General features: G+C 46.5%; 1 protein-coding gene across 1 annotated transcript; it reads right to left on the reverse strand.

The window, feature by feature from the left end:
• Positions 1-2,321: 2,321 nt before the first annotated feature.
• On the reverse strand, positions 2,322-13,208 carry LOC119652339 (opsin-3-like). Its single transcript, XM_038056355.1, has 7 exons — positions 12,958-13,208; positions 3,752-3,931; positions 3,472-3,687; positions 3,284-3,414; positions 3,064-3,203; positions 2,812-3,002; positions 2,322-2,732 (listed from the first exon to the last, which is right to left on the reverse strand). Exons 1-7 carry the CDS (start codon positions 13,020-13,022, stop codon positions 2,534-2,536), a joined length of 1,122 nt encoding a protein of 373 aa, XP_037912283.1. The 5' UTR covers positions 13,023-13,208; the 3' UTR covers positions 2,322-2,533.
• Positions 13,209-18,045: the final 4,837 nt, after the last annotated feature.

The raw sequence follows: 18,045 nt of genomic DNA on the forward strand, positions 1-18,045 counted from the left end.
CCTCCCGTGCTAGGCTAGTTGAGCACACCTGCATGAATGTTTGCTCATTGATTGCTTTTGCAGATCATCGTGACGTTCTGTTGAATTTTGCCTTCCGGCGTGTGGGGCCGCTCTAGTTTAAAGGTGTTGCTGTTAGTCACTGTACTTGAAGTTCTCACTAACTTGCCTGGAGATATTTTGTACCAGCGTAGGGCTGACCAAAATCAAATCTACAATTGTACCGGACCCCTTTGCCGATATCTTGCGTCGTGAATAAGATCGCCTAACAAGCTTTCAAATTCAGACAGGGTGACGCTCAGTGGGACATAGCAGCAGGAATATACCCCTTATTTTTGCTCACACAAAGTCATTTACCGCCTGACCCATGGTATATTGTATGGTTTGATGACCGCATAACCATATCGTCGTCCTACCGACGTGCGATCCTGCAATGATTGAGGTTTATTTATATTAATCTCATCTTTTCATTTCGCCTTGCTAAATTCCGGGCATTTACCATTTCCGGCAAAATGCCGCTTATCCCGCCCCTACTTTTCTTCGCACTAAATGCAATTGGGGTTCTTATTGCAGCCCTTCGTAATATGTCCTTCTTCCTTACACCTTTGACAGCGATCGATGCCGCTAGTGCATGCCTTCGCGAAGTGTCCAAATAACAGGCATTTGAAGCACCTCATTAGAGAAATCTGTTCCTTTAGACGACAGACAACCCCCAACTTTCCCCACGGTCAACAACTTTGAGCCGCTTTCACTGGTAGTTGCATTGTGGCCGTTTGAACACCGCCACAATGGATTGATCTCTGAATTCCTCCAACTCGAATTGTTGTTTCAAGGTAGTGCAGATCTCTTTTCGGGAAGTCACTTTATTGAAGTCCTTGCGTTGTATACAGTTCTCAAATTTTAAGGGACGTACTGCGACATTATCTCCAAGTTTATAACTTTATTGAGAAAACCGTCCTGAGAGTCCCATGTTGCTGACATTTCCGGCTAGGTATTTTAGGGCGGTATCAGCATTGACCTTTATATGACAGATTCCCTTTGCTTCTAGGCGAATTCGCACCTTTTGTTTCTTGTTCTTCTTTTTTTTACGACCTTAGTCCATCCATCGTTTCCATTAAGGTTCCGTTGAAAATAAAACCTTATTAAAATCGTTGCATAGCTTTCCGAGACGCTCGCACTCTACCTCTACTGTTCTGTGCTAAGTGCCCTTGGGGTGTCGGCCTGGGAGAGTGGATTGCACTGCATATCGTAGCCAGCAATGCAATTATCGTCAATTGTGTGTCACCCATCCACTACCAGTACCGTCCTCCGATCTCAGTGCATATAAGTGCCAAGCCTGTACGCCGGCTACGTTCTTCGTTTGAGATAGTGTCAAGCCAGCATTCTCCGATGATACGACGCAGACAAGTATTGACGAAAGCTTGAAGTAACAATGGAGTTCACTTTCCATATGCTACTGCCATATAGCAACACAGAAAGAACACTACCACAGAATAGTCTCAACTTGATCTGATCAGCAGTTTGCTGATGAGATAACTGTTTATCCAGATTTTAGACAGGGCAGCGAAAGCGGATTTAAGGCTGTTAATGCGTTGGGCAACTTCCAGTTCGGTGCCACCACCGGCAGAGACCACGCTTGCTAGATATACAAATTGATCAACGCCTCCGATGCTCTGCCCATTAATTCAGATGGGGGAGAGTCCGATGATCTCTTAGACTGGGAACCTTGGCTGCGTTGGTGTTTATCTTCAGTCCAACTGTACTTGTCCCTCTTTCCAACTTCACACTTCACACTTGGCCAAGCTCCATGACCTGATGAGAGAGCAAACAGATGTCATCAGCGTAGTCGAGGTGTTTGAGGGAAAATGTCCACTACTGGACTCTCCAAGTCCTCCGGTCAAGGCAGCATGAATTACGTCACCGATAACAAGGAGAATAATACCAGTGACAAGATGGAACCCTGGGGAACTCGGCTTTGAACTTGAAATTCCTTTGAGATTTTACCTTGGTGCAGCACGTGACGTTTTGCGTCAACATATGTTGCACTGATAGCAACTATTAATTTCTCCGGAAAGCTTTTTCGAAATCGATGAAGAGCAGGTGCAGCGAAGATTTAAACTCTGCGCGCTGTTCCAAAATGAATCGTAGGGTGTTGGTGTGGTCAATGTAGCAGGATGGGGACTGGAAATCTCCCCTAGTTCACCATTCGTTTTTAAGTTTCAGTCCTTCAAGGAAGTGCTAAAAGCTTAACTGCCGTTTAGATCCCAACTAATGTGGTGATTCCCTGGCAGATAAATGTATGGTGAAACAGAAACATCTTTGAGAATGCGTGAAATTTTTTATTTTCATTATCATGTTTTGTTTTTGCTTGCTCCTTTCAATCATTCTTAGTCTCTGAATCTAGGATACAATAAAGTTGTTTATTGATCCAGATCCATTTATTTTACTTTAAATTACGTACGTCAAAGAAATGCAATCATCGAGGGCACAAAGGGCTTTCCAGTTTATAAGAATTTGTAAAGTCCTTTTTGCTCGATTATCCCTTTATTTCAAGGGTATCTCCAGTGGATTCAGTACCGGAAACAGATTTTTCTGTAATGCCTAACCATGGGACGCGTTTTTCCAATTCCATCCGATATTTCGGATGGCTGATTGCGTAAACCCAGGGATCGATACAGGAGACTATTTTACACGCAAGAGCCGGGATCATTGTTGCGGTGGGTGTTAATAGGTTCCTGGAAAGAGATATTGAAAAATGGTGAAATGAGCTTTGATTTATCCAATCAAGAGCTAAAGAGCATCTGCATCACTTACTTGTCACCATATGCTCCCGTCATCGTAACAGCTGCGTAAGGTGTCCAAGCGCATACAAACAGGAAGAAAATCGTGAATGCTGCCTTCGCCACCCGAATTTCGGCACTCGTGGAGTTGGTATCGTTTACTTGGAGGGACTTCACGTTCATCTTCTTTGCTTGTTCGCTGAGCATCCTTTCATGAGCTTGAATCTGTCGTAATAAATTTGTTCTGGATTATGTGCATTTCTTTGGGGGAGAAATCCAATCTTACGTGTTTAAAAAGTCGAGCATAATTGCAAACGATAAGCACCATCGGGATGAAGTAGGCCCATACGAAAATCATCCCCACGAACACTTTAGTATCGTGGTCATCGCTGAGATAATCAAATGAACATGTTGTTAGGTATCCCTCTGAAAATAGTTTTGTTTAAAGCCAGTGCAGGTGCTAAACGAAGGGATATTTTCTAGAATTTTCAGGAGAAATGGCTTACCTGGCACATACCTGCCCCAAATCTTCAACATTGGAAAGATGGTGAACGGCATTGTCCAAATCCAAGTCATCAAAACAAGTAAGCTAGCCTGTACGAAATTGAGACGTCCTCCCATTGGATTTGAGATAACCCTGAGTTACAAGGAGCCTTAAATTTGTTCACGTAAAATATTTAATCTTTCGAAGTACTTATATCGGTCAAATGCAATAACAGCATTGGATATGGATGCCCCAATTCCTGAAACGCTTCCTAGCGCTGCATATATTGTGCATCCTAGGTCATATCCAAGAAGTCGTCCAGCAGACGAATTGGCCAGGAACATAGGCATCTCCAGCATCATGAGCAAGTCGAATATGGCCAAATTGACTATAAAGAGATTTGATGGTGTTCTCAAGGATTTTGAACTGGAAGTGCAAGGATTAATTAAATAAATGTAAGAGGAAGGTTAGTTTGTTTGGTACTACTCACGTTGTAAAAATCCACAATACGATTCCATTCCCAATAGTCGATGATACCATTAACGCGAAATATATTAATCCAAGGAGTAAGTGCGAGTAGAATGGTGGAGCTGGATAGCCTCTCCAGTGCGGATGTACCAAATGCATAGCCTCTTGCGGTAGATTCCATCCCAATGCTTTAAGGCTATCACTGGAAATTTTAAAACAATACCTTTTAATCATTGTTCTTGTGAATACATTTCGAAATCACTCTAGGGTAATTTACCTAGTCTATACCAGTAGGACCTTACTTAAGTACTTAAACTACCACTTCGTATGCAGCTGCCGGACTCCTCAGACCTCACACAAAGATACCTTGGTAAGGTTTCCTTTAACTTAGAGGTGGCGGTGAGGAAGACGGGGCGGCAACTCTGTCGGCCAAACCAAAACCAAGTGGCCGAGGAGAACCTCCATACTGGTGGCACCGGGAGACGCTGTACTCACTTTGGCTTGCCGGCCGTGATGCAGTAGGCGTTCCAAAGGCCTAATTAGGGCGATCAGACCCGAGTCTGCACGGGGACTCATCTGAAGTGGCAAATTGGTAACGAAACCTCACCAGGGGTATACTGGTACCATGGGAACCGGGATAGCCCCTGGACTCTCATCCTTTGGGGGAACTTCCGTTGTTTGTGAGTACAGCTCGGTTATTTGGGGCTGATCCCCTAGTGGGAGCTTCATGGGGGTTGTTGGTTATGCTCAATCGAGAAGAAACCTTCGGGCTACTCCTTAGTTCGGTAGAGATTTAGGTAGATCTTGCATCCACCAGTATGAATACTTAGCCATGCACTTGGTATAGACTGGTACCGTTGTTGCTTGTCTCAGCGGGGCTCTAATTGTAGTCACAAAATCAATCCGTGTCTTAAGAAGACCGTGGGATTGAGTCGTCCAGACAAGGACTTAACTCCATGCCTGGAGAATGTTCTCAGATTCGCGAAAATCTACGAACGCCGCAGGCGAGAGGCCGTTAAATAGGTAATTTCCAGGGGTAGTACAATGAGCCTAACAAAGGTGTGAGTGCTTGGAGCTGCGGCTCTTCCACTAAACTTGCTTGGAATGCGTATGCCGTGTCTGGCGGCATGGCAAGCGTAATCTTGTACGCATTTGCACCCGTGCGCTCCAACAACTTTTGTCATCGAATCTATTAGCGGTGGGCCAAACTCTCCTTGATTTGTTGCAAGTGTTAAGCCGTCGCCAACTGAAGTCAGTGGCTATTAAGTAGTACTAGTAAATTCCGTTTCCAATAGTCACCAGCGGGACGCAGACTGTGCACCCGAGGGACTATAAAGAGCAGGACTCCACCTGGCCAAACCGTGACCATGCTTATTCCCCTCTATGTTCTTATGACCCGGAATTCAGAGGAGGCTTATCTAATTGTAATTTTTCGGTGTTTTTAGCGATTAAACTTTTTGAAATAATTAGACGGTCTTTGCTTTTTTGCTTGTGTTATTTATTTTGTCCACTTGTCACCTTCATCAGTCTTACACGACGAGATAATACTAGCGAAAAAACAAACACCGACTAACTGTTTCAAATAACTAGAGGAGGTTGACTGCCCTACCAGCCTGAATGATGTCACCATTGAGTACAAAGTCCTAATGGCCGCTTGGCTATTGTTGGTTATGTTACGCTTCCATTATAGCCAGTACTTCCGTTTAGAATACACTGTCGAATCTAGCGAGACTGTACGACTCAGCTAGGCTGTGTATATCCAAAAAACCTCCGTACTGACCCCACAGACCACCCTTGATCCGTTGGTGAAGTATACTGTCTCATAACCTTGCTATACGTTGGGGGTCTTTCATTCTGCCGTGGTGGAAAGTCCACATCGTTGGAAATGCCCGGAGTTCCTGGAGCACTTCATTTGGGATGTTACCATGACCGTAAGGCTTGGCTGCTCAACATTCGGACTCATGTAGTCTTACAGCACTGCATTTAACGTGGGGGTCCAGGGAGAGGAAGTGTAGGAGTACACTGAGGACATTTGCCGCTAGCACCTGCAAACGTTTTTGAATCCCATTAAGCTTGATTTTATTGTACTTTTTGGACATCGCCTGACACCACACAATAGAACCGTACGTTCGGAACGGATGAGCCACGGTTGTGTACACTTATATACAGAGAACCATCTCCGGCTGAAGACCCCATATCTTTACAAAGATCAAAGATAGAGGAACTCTCACTTCGGAAAATTGGAGACTACTGACAAGCGAGACTTGCTGGTACCTAAGTGAAGAGGCTGTCGAAACAGCAACCTGTCCACTGCAGCATCTAGTGATAAAAGTGGAACTATGCAATTGGACCCTTTCAAGTTTGATCTAGGGCTCTTAAAAAATCATTAGTATTCCGAACATGAAGAGAAGTTTCGACATACAGTTTACAATGATAAAGAAATCTATTCCTGAAAGCAAAAAAGGCTAGTTGTAACAAAACTGAGATGAGAAGCATGGGGGAAATTCATCGAGTATAAAGTAACGTACTAAGGTGGGCTCTGACAACACCTTCATCGGACATGTGATGGAGAAGCAGGGTCTTGGCGACCGTAACGCTAATGGTGAGACGTCTACGTCATTGGTCGAGCACCGAGATAGAGTTGGGTTTCGACTGACCGACACCGTACGACCAATCAGGTTGACCACTTTGCGATCAGCGATAGATTTAGGATTTGTCTCCTGGATGTGCATAACAAGAGAAGCGTTCACATCGGCCTCGAAAGGGATTACAATCTGATGGTCGGTTATGTTCGTTTGCATGTTTCGTCCTTCACTTCTCCTTGTGAGCTGCGACCCCCAAGCTCAATTTGGATCGCTTGCATGATCCAGCTGTCAATCAACAGTGGGAGGGCTATCTTGGTGATGGGACAATAGATATACTCAGTAATCCTTTAAGCCCTTTTCTCGGGTGTTACGTGCGGTGACTGCCGAATCATACAATTGGATCGATGAATAGGGTTGAAAGCTTTATAGATCGCTGCGAGTGATGGCGAGTGTGACGCGCTCGTACCCCGATACCGACCAAAATATTGGATATTGGCTATTGCGCTGGTCAGGGAAGCGGAAAATGCTGCATTTTCCAAGCGTATACTGCATCGCGAAATAACTTGCATGTGGTCGCAAACCTTTCGATGGACCTGTGAAGGACATCAAAGATTGACTTCTAATCTACGATGATGAATAACTTCACCATGACTCATAATCGTATCGCATCCGGTGAGGTTTCTTCTCTGCAGGATCAAATGTCTATCACGGACTGCTCCTTCAAATCATTTCGCTAGGCTTGATGGTCTACCCGCAGAATTATTTACTGCTGCACCTGCAGTTACTGCGGATTCGCTGCATCCAGTCATGCGGGAATCTTGGGAATCCGAGACCTTCCCCCATTTTAAGTGTGGCGTTTGGAAGGTTTCTGCGTGCTCCCTGCCGTTGTAAAGATAATAGCTAAAATAATTCTGGAACGCATCAAGGAACATTTCGAGAGTCTGATCGACGGGAAACAGGTTACCAATATCCTGAGGATAATTTTGGAAAAATGTACGATATTTAGATATTCACTTCACTTGCTCTTCATCGATTTCGAGAAAGCTTTCAATATGTTAGCATGAACAGGGAGTGTATCTGGAGTACTCTAGGCAGGAGGGGCTTTCCTGAGGAACCAGTAACTATTATCAGAGCGACATATGATGGCGCAAAATAGTACGTAGTGCGCCGATGTTATTTCTTCTTGTTATCGGTGACGTTCTTCATGCCTTTTCCGGAGGACGGGTAAGAATTCACTGGACAATGACAATTTTCCTCAAACACCTGATGACGCTGATGACGTCTGCTTGTTCGTTCACTGGCTGATGGACCTTAGCCAAATGGCTCTGGATTTTGAAAGAGGGGCAAGTGGAGTTGGATTGAAGACAACCACCAATAAATCCAAGGTTCTCAGTCTGACGAGTTATCGAAGTCTACCTATCTGCATTTATGGGCATTGACAGCGTCTATCAATTTGTATATCTAAGAAGCATGGTTTCTGCAGACCTTGGCACCGAACTGGATGTTGCCCGACGCATTAACAACACTAGATTCGCCTTCGCTACCCTGTCTAAAATCTGGAATACAGTTATCACAACACCAAGATCAAATTTTGTTTTTCTCTGTGTTGCTATATGGGAGTAGCACATGGAAAAAAGCTCCAAGCTTTCGTCATTACTTGCCTGCGCGGTATCATCGGTGTCCGCTAGCTTGACACAATCTCAAACAAACAGATTGGTCGGCGCTCAGGCCTGGCACTCGTACGCACTATGACCGAAAGGCGGGAATGGCTGTGGATAGGTCACACAATTGCATTGTGGGCTACGTTCCAAGGGAACTTGACGCAAAACAGTAGAGGAGATGTGCGTGTATGGGCATGTTTATGCGCAGGCCGGGTAGGTGGGAAATAAACGCCCACCCGTGGATAAAAATTGGCTATGGGAAGGATACCCAGAAATAAAACCAAACATGGAGGAGTAGAAGAAGAATGAAGTTGCGGTGCAGGGCTTCGGAAACCCAGTACCGGCGGTTTTTGGGAGTGAGCAAGCGGGCTCCCGGCCGTCGATATCCAACGACCACAGTGCCTCAGTAGTGGGAACCTTGGCTACTGTGGCATCTAATGTTACAAGCGTACGGGAGGAACTTGAACTGGCTCCAGTGATGGACCCATTCAGAAGGAGCTCGATTTTTCGCAGATCCCTTTCCACCCGGGCACAAGCCCCCACGATCGCTACCCCCAGTGGGAAGCGTATAGCGGGAGTCTTCGATGAGGACGAATCACTAACGCCGATTCACCCGAACGATGTTTTGGGCAATGATCAGTCTGGAGCTGCCTTTACTGCCCTCGGTAAAAAGATCATGGAGCTGTGTGAGTTTATAAAGGAGCGCAGGAACACTCACCAAAATATAAGGGCCATGATAAGAGGCATCCGTTTGACGTACGGCAAGGCCCAGGATGAACGGGTAGGGAAGTCGCCGATTGGAAAAGTGAACCAGTCAACTCCGGTTCAAAACACAAAAGGGGAGAAACCGGGGAAGAGGCTGCGCGAGAAGCTGAATGACTCAACAGGCCAGCAAACCCCGAAAAGAAAAAAGGACTCAACTCTCAAAAAGGCGGAGTTCATGAAAAGTACGTCTGAAGCTGCCAGTGAAAATATTGCAGTGGCAGAGGAAAGGGATCGAACCTTCAAAGGCAGATGCGGAAGCTTGGAGGAAGGTAGAACCGCGGAAAAGAAATTAACGGAGGAAGATTAAACCGGAGGTGATTTTCATTTCCAAACGGGGCGACATTCTCAGGAAAGTGAAGGCAGACCCCGAACTCACCAGTTTGGGAGACAACGTCAGCCGCATTAGACGGTCCCAGAAAGGAGATCTTATGTTGGAACTTAAGAAATCCAAGGATGTAACCGCGGACAAATTCTTAAGCCAAATCGGGAAGACTTTAGGGCAGGAAGCCGACATAAGGGCTAGCAGGCACGAGATGACTATAATCTGCAAAGATATAGATAATATCACGACGAAGGAAGAGGTTCGCGAAGCGTTGGAGAAACAGTTCGATCTTGCCGGACTACAAGAGTCAGTGGTGAAAACGCTAAGGAATGCCTATGGGGGAACACAAACTGCTATCATCAGCCTACCAGTGGAGAACGCACTCAAACTGTTAGCAGCAGGGAGAGTGAGAAAAGGCTGGGTTATGTGTGGCCTTAGGGAACAGGTGGTGTTAAAACGGTGCTTTAGATGCCTTGGCTTTGGTCACATTGCGAAGACATGCACTAACCCAAATGACAGGTCAAAGCAATACAGGAGATGCAGAGTGGAAGGCCATATCAGCAAGGACTGTGGAGCTGACCCAAATTGCTTACTGTGCAAAGGAAAGGAGGGTGTGGATCATCGGCACATTGCGGGCAGCAGCAGGTGCCCGGAAGACAGGAGAGCCCTTAGCACAAATCGTAGATGAGGTTGATATAAATGGTAGCGTTTGGGTCAAAGACCAAACGGGCCAAGCAGCGCTATGGACTTGTGGAGAACAAGCCTTCCAGGAAATAATGGAGCACCCGGAGGAGGGCTTCATCAGAGCGAAGGTGAAGGGCATCCACATCTACAGCTGCTATGCTCCACCCAGCACTACACTCGTCGAGTATGAGCTGATGCTTGCCGCTCTTGCTTTGGATGCAAGAGGACGTTGGCCGATCATAATAGGAGGCGATTTCAATGCGTGGGCTCTTGAATGGGGCAGCCGGATAACTAATGTCAGGGGACGTGTTCTCCTCGAAGCATTCGCGGAGTTGGACGTGGTGCTGGCGAATGTTGGGTCTTCATACACTTTCCGTGGAAGCGGCCTGGGGTCTATAGTGGACCTGACATACGTGAGTGCCACTTTAGCCAGTAGAATCGCTTGGCATGTCAATGAGGACTATACTCACAGCGACCACCAGGTAATCTGCATAGCAATCTGCGAGCCGCATGTTTTCGGGCAAGGAGGCTTTGTCAGAGGCTCAGGGGAAAACCCGGTGGCGACTGTCGAGAGGAGGCACACAAGCAATTGCGTGGCCGCCTAAAGGAAGCCATTGGGAGGAGCAAAAAGAACTGCTTCAAATTGCTGTGCGACCATGCCGACATAAACCCTTGGGGCGAGGCTTACAGAGTGGTGATGAAAAGGCTGCGGAAATTACCCCAGGTGATCTGTCCGCGCCTCCTGAAACAGATTGTTACCACTCTGTTCCCTCACCACGAAAATAGGGGAAGGCAAATTTTTGTCCAGCTAAATGACGGCATAATACCGCCTGTAACTGTGGAGGAGCTGCGGGAAATATGTGATAGGTTCGGTGACAACAAGGCCCCAGGTTTGGATGGCATCCCCAACCGAGCTTTGAAACTGGCAATGAAGACTAGGCCCGAACTTTTCGCCAACACCTTCGAGGCGTGCCTAAAAGATGGAATATTCCTTGCCCAGTGGAAAAAGTAAAAGTTGGTGCTGCTTCCGAAGCCTGGCAAGCCACCTGGAAACCCAGCGTCTTATCGTCCTATCTGCCTGTTGGATACAATGGGGAAGATGATGGAGAGAGTCATCTACAACAGACTCCTGCCCATCGTCGAAGCCAGCAATGGTTTGTCGGAACGCCAGTTTGGTTTCCGACGCGCCCACTCTACGGTGGACGCAATTGGCATGGTGGTAAACCTGGCAAAAGGTGCACTGATTTCTGGCGGCTGCTGTGCCGTGGTGGCGTTGGATGTCAAAAACGCATTCATGGAATAGAATCATTCCAGTTGGCTGACATACTTAGCGAATTTGGTGGAAAACTACCTCTCAGAGAGGACTCTCTGGTACGGGACGGATGAGGGCCTCAAAGAGTACATTGCCACAGCCGGGGTACCACAGGGATCGGTACGTGGTCCCCTGTTGTGAAATATCATGTATAATGGGGTGCTTGCTCTTCCCGTACCAGAGGGGATTACGATTGTCGGCTTTGCTGTTGACCTAGCTGCGGTTGTTGCAGCAAAACACCCAGAAGATGTGGAGGTTTACGCAACGGAAACAGTGAGAGCGGTAAAGTCCTGGCTAGAAAAGGCCGGACTGACCTTGGCGGACGCGAAAACGGAAGCGGTCTTAATAACGAAACGTAGGAAAAATAACACTGTAAAAGTGGAGGTCGGTGGACATACGATAGTATCAAAGCCGGCTATCAAATACCTGGGGGTAATAATTGACACATTGACCGAAACATTGCCGGAGGTTGGTGTTACCCGGAGTGGTGCGCTCCACCCTGCTCTACTCGTCACCTGTGTGGGCAGAGGCGCTTGCAAACTCTCAGAGACGGAAGCAGGTGAACTCGGTTTACTGGTGGATGGCTTTGAGGGTTTGCAGTGCTTTTAGAACCACATCAGATGAGGCAGTATTGGTGGTGGCAGGCATGATCCCGGTTGACATTCTGGCCAAAGAAATGAGTATCCTGTACAATGCAAGACATATGGAGGGGCAGAGTCGCTTGGTCTCTGGCAACGCAGATGGGACGAGTCTACGCAAGGTCGGTGGACGCTCAGGCTCATTCCCAACATTAGGGTGTGGCTTAAGCGAGAACATGGGGAGACCAACTACCACATTACCCAGTTCCTCATGGGACACGGTGATTGCTACAGGCAGTATCTGCACCGCTTTGGGTTGGATGATTCTCCGAACTGTTCCAGATGCGATGGCATACCGGAGGATCCAGAGCATGTGGTGTGTTACTGCCCACGATTTGCGATGGAGAGAAGGAGCTTAAACCAGGTGCTGGGTAGAAGCGGGATCCCGGAGAGCTTGGTTACTGAGATGCTGGAGTCCGAGGAGAAGTGGCTTGCGGTTGGCTCCGCAATCATCCAAATGCAGGAGGAGTTGCTGAAGGAACAAAGAAGGAGGAAAGCTGCAAATAGGAGAACGATGAGTGCCTAAGAGCAAACCTACCCCGCGAAGTAATACCTCAATGGTGGTCCCGCTGGGCTGGGGCTGGAGAGACCGGGGGTGGTTTTTAGTGGGTGTGAATCCCACAAGCGCGCGCTGTGGTTCCGGCGTTCGGGAGGCGGAGCTGCGGCGGGCGTGTCTTTCTAAGATTTGTCACCTCCGTGTACGCACAAAAAAAAAAGATCCTTTGCTGTAAATTAGACTATACTCTATCTGCTGCATTGAGAGGCTTTGGTTGCCAGTTGGTTGATAGTCGTACAGACAAAAGCAGTCATGTCTAAAAAGTGTCACATAGTTGACACTCGACTCCAGTCTAGAAGAAACGGTGAATGTACATCAGAGAATGAGTTGGCGTCTGTAAAGAGGAAAACATCAGAACTAGCATGGACGGTGTGATGAATATTTCGGAGAGTGCAAGCTAGCTCCTTCGATCAAAGAACATTACCATGTACCTTACCCTGGAATTATACGTGACCACAATAATCTGACGAGTAATTCAAGAGTCTACGGTAGAGGACGGTATTTAGGAGGAGGCACCTAGGAGGCGTTATGTGGACCGTGCAGCGTTTATATAATGAGAGGATCCTTGAAAGATCTCGATGATATCAATGCATGTGGGGCAAGAGTATTATTAAGATAACTTGCAGACTCGATGCACATATGATTCACATCAGGAAAATACGATGACTTAACATAAGCGATTCCGACCCATCATACTTTACTCACCGCTCCAAATCTGTGAATGCCAATGGCCTCACAACACTTCTGGTAAGATTCTCGGCTATAATCATTTCACTTTTCTGAAAGTCCTTTTTCGTTTGTTCGTTAACTGAGTTCCAGAACTTTTAAACTTCACAAAATGATTTACGAGAATTCTTTAATTGAACTGAACTAACTGGAACAACCAATGTCCCGTACAAACCTCTCCAGGTTTTTCAAGACGGTGACACTCTGTTTCCAGTTTCACTTGGCGAATGAATTAGGTTCCTCTCATGGCTTAATTTATATTGACATTTAATTAGCGACCAATCAGGCACATGTTTTCATTTGTCATTGGCAGTTTTCCTCCCTGCATTGGTTGATACAGCTGCAAAGTGAAAGTGTAATGAAAATTGCAAAGGGATAGGGATGGGATTGATTGGAAGGGAAGGAAATACCAAGTTCACACTTTTTCATTCGTGTAAGCTAAACCACATGGAACTTTAATCCGCTTACCTTGGCATGCTCACAAAGTAGTTTTCCTTTGGGGGAAATTATTCTGCTTGTGGGGTGGCTTTTATCTGTGATTCGTTTATTCCTCCCCGCTAAGTAGTTTCCTTAATTAATCCAATTGAATAAATCTTCACATGGATGTAGTTAATGATGTAAGTCGTGAATAGGATTCAGAGATTTCAAAGTAGTTTCAAATCTGTCTTGGACGTGTGGAAACCATATGAAAGGGATAATATCCGTTTTGAGTGATTGTCAGAAAATGGGATACTCAGCTCCGCATGATATATGTGTGCCAACTTTACCATATTGCGTGACCAAAGGTCAATTTTTAGTCACATGATTAGCGGTCATGCAGATTAAGGACTCTCGAACTTTTACGCAGAATGTGACTTTACTATCGGATGTCAGATTGACATGGGGCAGCCCACGTTGGAAATTCCAGTTTAGTACAATTTTCACTATGGCTCATAATATAACGAAAGTGCTGGGGGTTTTAACGTGAGTACCTGCCGTGAAGGCTTAATCCCACGATCCTCTTCGGACACGGATTGATTTTGGGACTACAATCAGAGTCCCACCATGCAAGCACAGCGGTCCTAGTTTATACTGAGTGCAGGCTCAGCATTCATACCAGTGGATGCGAGGCCTATCTAACACCTCTGCCGCAACTAAGGGGTACGGCACCCGAGTTGTACAGCGCAACTTCACGCTTGAACTCCGAGGAGCTCTGCCCGCGATGTAGGCATAACCACAACCACCATGAAACTCCCACTAGGGGGCCAACCGCAAATAACAGGACCGAGAACACATCCTCCAGGATTTCTCCTGGAACGTATGCTCTCAGAGGGCCATCCCGGTTCCCATGGTACCAGATAACCTCCGGTGAGGCTTCGTGGCAGAGCCACTTCAGATGAGTTCCTTGCAGACTCGGGTCTGATCGCCCTCCTTGAGTACGTGGGGACGGAAGGCTCCTTATATAACAAAAGAATGCGCTGAAATTGTTGAATTTCGTTTGCAACAACAACTTTAAACTCTATAACTTTTTTATGATATTAGCATAAGGTCTGCCAATTGGCCCTTGGCGCGGTATACTGCGTCAACCACACTTCCGCACCATCGATCACGGTTACCTGGAATGTCCTTAAGCTCCTCCATAATTTCTTGAACTCCCTGCATTCCTCCTATGCGGGGTCAGTCATCGGCCATCTTAGGAGGGCGGATTCCTCTGCATGGCATAGCCCGCAAAGCGATTGTCGGCCCTCCTTGATGTGTGACCTATTCACTGCCACTTCAGCCCTCCAATCACAGTGGGTATGAGTGCCAAGCCAGCGTTAACCAAATTCTTCGTTTGCGATAGTATCAGTCCAGTGTACTACGATGATATGAAGCACATAAGTGTTGACGAAGGCTTAAAGTCTTCGAATGACAGTGGTGGTCACTTTCCATGTGCTACTCCCATATAGCAACAGAGAAAGAACACTAGCACGGAACAGTCTCAACTTGATCTCAGTGTTCAGATAGCTGCTTTCCAAGATTTTTGATAAGGCAACATCCAGGTCCACTACGCTTCCTAGATATATAAATTAATGCAGATAGGGAGAATGCGATGAACCGTCAGACTGAGAACCTTGGTTTTGTTGGTGTTTATCTTCAGTCCAACTCTATTTACCTCCCTTTCCAAACCCAGAGCCACTTGGAGAAGATCCATGACCCAGTGAGAGTGCAAACAGATGTTATCTGCGTAGCGGAGGTGTTTGAGTAAAGATGCCATAGTCCATTGAATTCTTTCACGTCCTCCGAACAAGACAGCTTGAAGAGCCCCACCGACAACAAGAAGAAATGATGTCGATGACATGATACAATTCTGGCACACTCCGCTTTGGATCCAAAAATCCTCTGGGATGTGACCTCGGTGCAGTACATGACATTTTGTGTCATCGTATGTTGCTCTGATAATAGCTGTTCATTTCTCCGGAATACCTATCTTGCGAAGGGCGCCTCAGATACACACCCAGTTTACGCTACCAGAAGCTTTCTTGAAATTGATGAAGAGTAGGTGACGCGAATATCTAGACTTCGCATACTGTTCCAAGATGAACCCTAGTGTGTTAATGTGGTGAATGCTGGAGGATCCGGAGCGAAAACCAGCCTTTTCTTTGCCGATCAATTGAGATGTTCTTTGATGCGTTCCCGGATTTTAGTTATTATACCCCTCTAATTGCCATACTTAAAACGGTGGGCCCTTGTTCCGAATTTTAATGATCATCCCCTTTTTCTACTCTCTGGGAAAGCTCTTAGATTTCAGCACGAGTGGAAACAGTAGGTCTGTACCAATTGTAGGCGCAGCGATAAACAACTCTGTGGTGGAGTCATCAGGCACATGCTTTACACCCTTTGAGCGCGCTGATGGTCGAAATGACTTCCCTTCGGCTTGGAGGAACAGTCCATATTCGCAAGTTACGGTGACTAGCCATTTTATCCACAAGAGGTGGAACCTCACCGGATGTGATATCGTTAAGAACCGTGGTAAGATGTTCTTTCCATCTCTTCCGTTGCTCGTCATTGTGTATGAGAAGTCAATCATTAACGTCCTTCACATGACTATTGAAAAATTTGTGACCCCATGCAATCTCATCCCTGATGCGGTAAACATTTGCGAAATCATTGCGTTCTGCGGCATCTTCCGCTTTTCTGACTAGCGCAATAGCAATTCCCTTTTGTCAGGGGGGAGGATCACGCTGAACTTCTCGGTATTAGAGTTCAAGCGCGTCACGTCCACTATCACTCGCAGCGGTCGATAGGCTTTAACTAATTTCGTTTATTGATTTGCTTCCACGATTCTGTGGTCGGCTAGATCTTATGACGTGTGTCTGACGTCTTATATAGGACCCGAGAAAAGAACATTTTTGATGGCAGCCCCATGCTGGTCGATATTCTCAACCGGGCTACTCAGTATATCTCCGTATGATTAACCGCGTCGCGCGGCAGCTGGACCATTATTATTACTCTGTTAAGGGAAAGTCGCACCGCGTCCTTGAAGAACTATTGTGCCCCTTTTACAAGTTATAGTGTACCTATTGATCAAAGTATCTCAAGCAGGCCTATAACCGTTAGGAACTTTAGTATGTTCCCTACTTCCAGATCTTTCAGCTTTGCATCTGGCATTAAGTGTTCTGCCAGATGCCTCGGCCTACTTTGCACACGTGCCGGACACTATCCCAGGACGTGTATAGAGGTTTCGTCCTCCTCCTCACAAAACCTGCAGGCAGTGTCAGGCAGATATCCCTAGCTTCCCTAGGTGATAGTTCAGCCGACAATGACCAGTGAAAAATCCTACTATGATTCGGAGGTTCTTTTTGGTGAGGTTCAAGCAATCCTTTGTGCGCATGAGTTCGTATCCCCCAATAAGCACCCTGGATTGCTCAATCCCTGGTAGGTCCGCCCAGTATAGTTCCTTGAACCGTTCCTCTTCATTTCTTAGATTCATAGCCATGAAACCGTTTCTAATTCCACAGAAGGGTTCTGGCCCGTGTAAAGGCGTCTCTGCTGGCTCCCAGCTGGACCATACTAACAGCCGATGTTGCACTTGAGGAATCTCGGCGTCTCTGCCCTGAGAGAAGTGGCGGACGCAACACACAAGCGAACGTAAGCGACCATTCGATTTTAATCCCCTTCGAGGCTGATGTCTGCGCCTCTTTAGTTATGCACATCTAAGAAATAGCTGATAAATTTACTGCTGATTGTAAATTGGTCGATCTGATTGTTCGTACGGTATTGGCCAATTAAAACCCAACTGACCTTATGACAGGTTCTGTGTTCGAACAATGTGTCACCACTGACGAGGCAGTGGAAGTTGCGGAAATCCACGAAGCTTCCACCACCGTCTTTTATATCATATGTTTGAGCAAGGTGTGTTGAAAGCCAACTTTGACATTCAGATCACTCATCGCGACCACAATGTCACCTTCAGGAAGCCTCCCCTGAACTGTAATAGCTCGTAGAAAGCACCCTTCTCCACTATATCAAGTCTCCATTGGTGCTTAGCTTTGTAGAATTGTGATGCTCCTTAACTTGGGGTGGAATCTTGCAGTCAGAGGTCTGTCAGAAACCGGCATCCACGTCAAGAGAGCGCGCCTGAGTGCGGTTGATTGATGCTGACGATGGGGGAAAAGGGTCACATAATCCGAGAATGTCACAAGCTTCCCTATGCGATGAAAAGAACGGCAAGGAAAGCGCGCCTATTGGCGGAAACGGTAAATGTTCTGAGTTCAAAATGACGTTAATTGCGATAGGAAAATTAAGTTGCTGTAAATCAACTTCAATCACTAAAGGTCCGCTTAAGACCTGCTCTCGGAGAAATAGAAACGCTAACGGATGAATAGGTAGGTAGAATGGTTATCAGTGGCCGCATCGAGGAGCCCAATCAGCGCTGTGATAAGCCATTGTGATGCCGCCAACTCTTAAGGCCATGACTGCTGTGGTAAGAGAAAGAGGAGCGGAGGTCAGTCAGCTCAGATTTTTAGAACTAACCAGTAGCATTCACAATGGATAGAAGCGCTTACACCAGCACACCAGCAGATTTCCTCGAGGTCCTCCAACAAT

Source organism: Hermetia illucens, chromosome 3 (genome assembly GCF_905115235.1).
Source record: "Hermetia illucens chromosome 3, iHerIll2.2.curated.20191125, whole genome shotgun sequence".
Taxonomy (NCBI): Eukaryota; Metazoa; Arthropoda; class Insecta; order Diptera; family Stratiomyidae; genus Hermetia; species Hermetia illucens.

Coding starts and splice junctions, on each gene's coding strand:
- LOC119652339 (XM_038056355.1), bottom strand. CDS start 13,022: ATGATTATAGCCGAGAATCTTACCAGAAGTGTTGTGAGGCCATTGGCA. Junction 3,204..3,283: donor TTGGGGCAGGTATGTGCCAG/GTAAGCCATTTC, acceptor AACTATTTTCAG/AGGGATACCTAACAACATGT. Junction 3,003..3,063: donor ATGCTCGACTTTTTAAACAC/GTAAGATTGGAT, acceptor TTATTACGACAG/ATTCAAGCTCATGAAAGGAT.